This window comes from Thamnophis sirtalis, unplaced genomic scaffold, assembly GCF_051295495.1.
Source record: "Thamnophis sirtalis isolate CommonGarterSnake01/CBP01778 unplaced genomic scaffold, rThaSir2_p1.2 scaffold_7, whole genome shotgun sequence".
NCBI lineage: Eukaryota > Metazoa > Chordata > Lepidosauria > Squamata > Natricidae > Thamnophis > Thamnophis sirtalis.
The window spans coordinates 20,072,035-20,079,384 of record NW_028261387.1 but is presented as its reverse complement, the minus strand read 5'-3'; the positions used below and the strand labels follow the sequence as shown (position 1 = coordinate 20,079,384).

Genomic DNA, 7,350 nt, shown 5'->3' with positions numbered 1-7,350 from the left:
TTTCTCCTTTATAGCGGCAGATTCTTGCTTTGATAAAACGCGCTTTAGATTGCTACCTAGGAACAAACCCAATGGAAAGCTGCTAATTTCTACACACACTGAAATTCAGTGGGAGAAGGCATAGGAAAAGGCGTGGTTTAGGACCCAGAAAGCCTCGTCAGGCGGTACTTGTGCAGATCACTGGGAGACTCTAAAAGGGTCCAGTTTTAATTCTGCCTCTAATCTCTGCAAGAGCCGCGCTTCTCTCGACGCTCAAGGTTGGGTCGATCCTCGCCGTGGCTCTGGATTTTTCGCTCGCTGTTCCCGCCAGAAACTATGTCGCCGGTTCCTTTGCCATGGAAGCCGTAGGAGAAAAAGTGGTTTCAGATGCTCGAGCCTGAGATCGCGGTATAAAGGACGTGGGGAGCAAAAAAATGAAGACGTTGATGGTAAGTCGGTGGATCCCCATATCGCCAGGACCACCTGAAACGAGACCGTGAGATTCGGCGTGGGAATTGGCGGGCGTTCTCGGAGACTCTCCGGCAGGCTGGATTTGTGATTTCAGCCGGGGCTGGTGGGTGTGCTGCCGATGGGCATTTGGCAAAACCCGCAGGAAGAGACGAATAACTTTCCGTCGCTTGCCTTTCTTTGGGAAGCGGGGGCAGCGCAGCGTTGGTATTCTATAGGGCTGACGGGGAAGAAGAGTCCGGCTTGAAATGCAGGGATGTGGGTCGTCCTCGGTAATCCTAAGAGTGGCGAGGATAAGATTTTGGTCTTAAGAGCAGCGGTCTCCCACCTACCATTTAAGGCTATATATACATTTGTATTTATTCACGCCTTAATTTTGGAGAGAGAAGAAGGCGGGTTGCAAATCCATAGATTCCAAACGCAAAGCCAAAATTGAGAGGTCGGCAGGGATGCCAAAGGAAAGGTGGGCGAGCCCCAAAGGGGTGTGTATAAAACACACACACACACCAAAAAGGGGGAGGCTAAGAAGCAACGGGAGTAAAAAGGAGGAGAGGGCGACGCGTTGCAACCTCCAAGCGCACTTTTCGCGTTTTGCTTTGGAACTTGCAAAAAGGCTAATAAGCCTAGGCGCGCTGGGTCTTTCCGCCCCAATTTGCAAAAAACGAGACGAGCGAGCAACCTTCTTCCTCGCAGTCCCTCAGCTCTCTTTTATTTCGAATTTATCGGGAAATACATATATATTTTTAAGAAACAACCCTTCCAGAAGAAGTCCAAACTTCCACAGCCTGCGACCCGCTTCACCGAGGGGCGTGCACCGGGGTGTGTGCGCGCTCCCTTCGGCATCCTGAGGGGAAGAGAGAGAATGGCCGGTTCTCGCTGCCAATTCGGCCAAGAGTCCGCCCGGCCGTTTGCGGCATTGCCTAATTGCAAGGAGAAGCGGGGGGTGGGGGGGGGAACCGGCGGGAAATCAAGAGGGAGGCAGGCAGGCAGGCTTAAGGCGCCGCTGCGAGTCGCGCGAAGAAGAGCAGCGGGGAGAAGGGAGGCAACATCGTGTAAGCTCCACGGGAGAGAGGAGAGCCCGGCGGCCGAGCAGCGTTACTTTGCTGCCGCCGCCGCAGTCCGCTGTGCTGTTGAGGTCTAGCGCTTTTCCCACCTCACTTGCCCACTTCTCGCCGGCTCAGCCCTGGACCCGAGCTGTGCGCCTAGCGGGTTCTCAGCCTCTCTTTGCCCCTCCCTCCTTACAGCGCCATGGGCTGGCTGTGTCTTTAGCGCTCACCACCATGTGCACGAGCTTGTTGCTTATGTACGGCAGCATCGGGAGCGGAGGCAGCGGCGGTGGTGGCGGCAATGACGGTGCCAGCGGCAGAAGGGCCTTGAAAGAGCAAGTCCAGCAGCAAGTGGCGGCGACCACCCCCCTTCAGAACCCGGAGAACCAGCGGCCCTTGAGTACAGCCTTCCCGCGGCCTTTTCCCGGCCTCGCCGACCGTCTTTTGGAAGGCTACATCAGCGTCCTGGATCATAAGGTGAGCGCAGAGAAGCGGTGCCGCGGAGGGAGGCGCCAAGGCGGGTTGATTGACGTTTGAGATTGAGCTCCTCTTTTGCCTCCCGCTTGTAAGATGCGGGGTCGAACAGTTTGAAGAAGAAGAAAAAAAGGAGGAATATTGCAGGGAGACCCAAAGGTCAGAAAGGAAGGGTGCGTTAGGCACTCGGTTCTTTGCAGCGTGGCAATCTGGAGTGGAGGTTTCAAACGCGCCCTTGTCTTTTTGACATATTGGCTGATTAAACAGAGGTAGGATTGTGGGATGTTTTTAGCAGCCCAACTGTCTTTTCCTCTGCATTCTGGATAATTGCAATCTATAAGGAATAATGTTGGTTTCAACAGCAGGCTTGAGAAACTCTAAAGAGCAAGCTCTACATCTCTCCCACAGGTAGTTACAGATGAACATTTAATTTGATGGCAATGCTAGACTGGTTTCTGGTTAATTGACAAATAGTTTACAGCTTGTTCTATTTCCTTGGAAATATTTGCCCTGCTCTCAAAGGTCAAGCCGCCACTCAGGCAGATCCTAAATTATCAAATAGATAAATTGCTTTGATCACACTGCTTTGCTGGAGTGGTTCTATAAAAAGAGGACAATTTTTAAAGGGCACCTCTTACTTTTATGAGCCAAAATAGAACGTTTCTGCTTCTTGGAAAAATAACATCAGTGATGCTGATTTTTTTTAAATTCTTTGGTAGATTTGAGCTGTCAGCATTCAAGGCATTAAAGAAAAAATAATTTAAAGTTACATGTTTGTTTAGAAAATAAATTCATGGTGAGTGAGTATATGAAGTAGTTCTCTATGTATTATTCATGAAATAGTCATCACTGAAAAAAAAAACTGGACACCTAGTCTAGTTCAGAAAACTTTTAAGATACATTATTTATTTATTTTACTTTATTTTGAAGACTTCAGAAACATGTTCTATTAGTACAGGGAGAGATGCTGAAAAAAGTTTTTTAAAAACAATTTATGCCCTCTCTGTGCCTTAAAATAATTTTAAAAGTTCAAAAATAGGAAAGAATAATAAAACCTATACATTCATTACATTAATATATCTTTTGAAAGTAGTTGCATCCTAGTGCTAAGGCTCAGCAGAAACCTTGAACAATACATCAGCTTTTTAAAAAATCAGTGAGTTCATGCTCTCTTCTTTCTATATTACCTCTTCTGAATCATTTTAGAAGAATATATAACCAGACTATTTGCAGTGATGAAGAGTTTAGAAAGATGAATTTAATCAGTTGTATGCTGCTGCCAGAAAAACATCCTAAATACTTTCACGCCTTCTCCCTTCCGTCATTCCTCCTGAGTTCAGAGTAAGTCCAACTAGTATGGAATTCCCAACCAGTAAGAACTGCTTATTCCAAAAAGTGTGTTTGTGGAATGTAGTATCAACACCTTTCTGCAAGCTGTTTTTTAAAAAAAACAGGAATAGTGTTTTCTTAGCGCATTCATTTGCAGATTGTTCATGTATTGTTTTAATTTTTGCTTAAAGAGGTGGAGTGTTTTCTGCTTAGAGTTGTCTACTGTTGGAATTAAAGATAAGTAAAAATCTCCAGGGATCAACTAGATATAAGGGCATATTATTATTATTATTATTATTATTATTATTATTATTATTATTATTATTATCATCATCATCATCATCATCATCATCATCATCATCATCTACAATATTATACCTATGACCAACCTAAGGATTTTTATATAATTTGTAATGATCAGTAAATGTTGCCCATGGAATAGTGATGCTAATTTAAATAGTTCTGTTTGTAATTTTAACTAGTATTCTTATTTAGTGATATCATGATGTTCTGTTGTGTTATCTTTTCATTAGCTTTGTTTCTCTTGTGGTAGAGTGATGCTTTAATTATTGATTTCCTGTCATTCTATCTTTTCTTTTTTTTAAATGATAAAATGTTGTTTAAAAAAACCAAAAACCAATCCAATACTTAAATAGAAAGAAAGTCAGAAAATCTGTAGTTTGGAACTATTCGCCATTTCAGAAAAAAATAGTCTTAACTTCATTTTGCTTCTTTAGACAGTTTGGTGAGTAAATAAAATATTTGATGTCATTAATTCCATCCTCAATCACAGCCCAAATCAACAGGAACAATATGATTGGTAGAAACTACAAAAAAGTTCTTTTAATCAAAGAATACTTAAAAGCATTTATAGAACTCATATTGTAGATTTGGTTAATAAATCAAATAACCTGGGATAAATTCTCAGAAAATATTGAAATTAAATGACACCAATCACAAAATAATTTAAATGCTTCATTCAAAGTTAGAGGAAAGAATAGTAATTCCAGATAAAAGAACTAGTCTAAAAAGTAATGGTTTGGAGACTATGTCTAACAAGCCTTACAAACAGAGGATATGGTGAACATCGCAGTGTTACATCCAGTGGTGGGTTTCAAAAATGTTTGGAACCTCTTCTGTAGGTGTGGCCTGCTTTCCGGGTCCACTGGTGGAACCTCTTCTAACCAGTTCGGTAGATTTGACGAACCGGTTCTACCGAATAGGTGCGAACTGGTAGGAACCCACCTCTTGTTACGTCCCAATTTAAGATGTTTTATTATTTACATTTATAGCTTCTTTGTCAAAGTAGCACACATAATTTCTGTGAGTCATATTTCAAATATCAACAATTGTATCCATCTCTATAAGTTTGATCCAATGAAAACGGAATTGCTTTTTACCACAATGAAGCCTCAGTGTGAGTAATTTAACAAAAATGAGGTCTGTATTGAAAAACACAAAGTGATGCTAATGATTTGCAAGTCTCTTATATAGAATTAATTTTAAAAGGAAATGTTAGTATTTTTCCATAAAGGAAAAACTCTTTTTATTCTAAATTAACTGCCATTTTTCCTCAGTCCAGATTTTCTATTTCTTTAATGAATCAGTATTTAAAGAACTTGCAGTAAAAACACTTTCCATTGAAATTGTTTTTGGGAAAGAAATCCTTCATATATAAATTAAGATAAGTATTATCAGTAGAGAGCATACTAACAAAAGTTCTGAGGGCTTAGATATATTCTTAAATACTTTCACTGAATAAGATAACCAGTATATAATATTTAATTAGAAAGCAATGTTATGTGTAGAAATAGTATTGTAATTAGGTGTGTGATGAAATGTTTGCAAATAGTTCGTTCTTCCATAGTCTTCCATGGTATTGAAGAACACTGTTGGGTACATAATTATTTTGTGTAAATCAATGAGAGATATTACTAGTATTTGAGAACAAAGAATATAGTCTTTATTCTGTTCTATGGAGACCGATTTGTAACAGTTATAAAACAGAGTTTGAAAATCTATTGAGAATTGCTGCTTCATCTCTTTTCTGATACAAGATAAGTCCATTACTTAGCCAGTGATATAATATATCACCTATTCAGTTCAAGCTTTACATCAATTCAGTTTTACTCTGGAGGGTGAACATTTTCAAATATAGCAGAGGTGTTATACTATTGAGTATATTAATCCAATATTTGCTGGATAACAGATCTAGCTGGGGGACTTTTTTATTCGGGAAAAGCCAATTGAGATATATTTGTATGGGTTGTAGATCATTTTCTCAAACTTTTTCTAATCTGCTTACTATTGGTCCATTAATATATGTTTATGAGAAACAAATAGTTTTTCAAAGCGTTTTCTTAAATAGGAAAAAATCATTTCAAAGCACTTTAAAGAAGTAAGTAGTAAAACATTCCTTGCCTTCAGTTGGATGTAAAAGATGCAGCACAAAAGGAAAAGGATTTGGTACAAGGCAAACTAACCGTCCCAACAATGCTTTTTCTGAAAAACTGAAGAGGCTTCTTGGATTGGAAGTGAAATGTTTTCAAAGAAAAACCAAAAATCAAGACAGTCCTTTGGAAAAAGCTCTTTTGGGACAACCATGACTTGGATGAATGAGAATCTCCATAGACATGCGGCAGACTATGAAACAAACAAAACTTTAAGAAGTTATGATATTGACGTAGTTACTTACCAAGCACATTTAAATTATATTAAAGTAACCAAAATACCTTTACAGTCCCCAAAGCATGTCAACCTTTGAGCACCACTTATGTTTGGAAATTTAAAGTTGAAAAATTCGGCATGCCTTGTGGAATGGCAAACTGCAATTTATTTTTTTAAAATATATAGATTTTATAGTTACCAACTGGAATAGAAACTTGAAGGAAAAGAATCAGATGTTACCTATGTGTTGTAATCAACAGAGCTGCCTACTTCCAAGTTTTCTGTGTATCTCTTAGAGCTACAAAGTATGAATTGCAATGGGAAAACTAAATTAGAATATATACTTCACTAAGCTGAAATCAGTAACTGATGGAGTGTTGTTGCTTCTTTGTTTCTTGGTAGTCAAGACTTCACCTAAGGGTAAGGTTTTTTGCATAGCTTTAAATATATATGTTACTAGATTTTTATCAGTCCCTTTTTATATATCTATCTCCAAGGGTGTGAATATACCTCATACTCCTTCTTCCTATTTGCTCCACAATACCATTGCGAGCTGGGTTGGACTCAGAGAGAATGACTGGCCCCAAATTACCTAGCTGACTTTCATGCCCAAGGCAAGACTAGAACTCACAGTCTCCTGATTTTCTAACCTGGTGCATTACCAATGACACCAAACTGCCTGTTTAATAAAATAATAGGGCCACAAATTTGTTGTTTGTAGAAGCTGCAAATAAATTTTCTTTTGAGGGTCATTTGATGCTGAATTGAATCAATTCTGTTTGGGCTAAGCTCATTTAACTTAGAGTTTAAAATTAATTATTTTTAAAAGTAGGAAAATATCATTAATAAAGGTTGAATAATTTCAACCTACAATCAATTATCATAATTGTAACATATATGCTTAATTGTGGCAGCTTTGTAAATAGATTAGTGTCTATCTGCAAAGTAATTTTCCCTCCCTCTGTGGCTTCCCATGCACCCTGAAAATCTGTTATAGAAAGGTAGTAGCTCTCATGTATATGTATATTAGAGAAAAGAAGAGAGAAAATTAATTGCAGAATGGAATGGAAAACAGGATATTATCATACCTTGCTAGTTAATTTCATAGTTTAGCTGCTTAGCACTGGCTGTTAGACTATGGATTACTCACTGTTGTGTTCTAAATGGGCATGGAATTACTTAATCATGAGCCCTCTGCCAAATTCTTCATATGATGCAATTTTTAACAACATAACTGCTGACCAAATACAGGGAGCAACTAAGCATACAATTGCTTCCCTGCCTTTCCAAGTCCTAATGAATCACTGAGACCCTTCTGTTTTCATTTAAAATCTTAAACCATGTGACCACATGCTTTTTTTGTTCTCAGCAGGATTATTTCCATTAT

General features: G+C 39.2%; 1 protein-coding gene across 1 annotated transcript in view; it reads left to right on the top strand.

Moving 5' to 3' along the window:
- Window positions 1-305: 305 nt before the first annotated feature.
- ST6GALNAC5 (ST6 N-acetylgalactosaminide alpha-2,6-sialyltransferase 5) overlaps window positions 306-7,350 on the top strand; it is a 95,177-nt gene continuing 88,132 nt past the window's right edge. Inside the window, exons 1-2 of the mRNA XM_087719450.1 lie at window positions 306-428; window positions 1,692-1,970. Of these exons, the coding sequence (XP_087575576.1) occupies window positions 414-428; window positions 1,692-1,970 (294 nt within the window). The 5' untranslated portion in view covers window positions 306-413. The remainder of the gene's footprint in view (window positions 429-1,691; window positions 1,971-7,350) is intronic.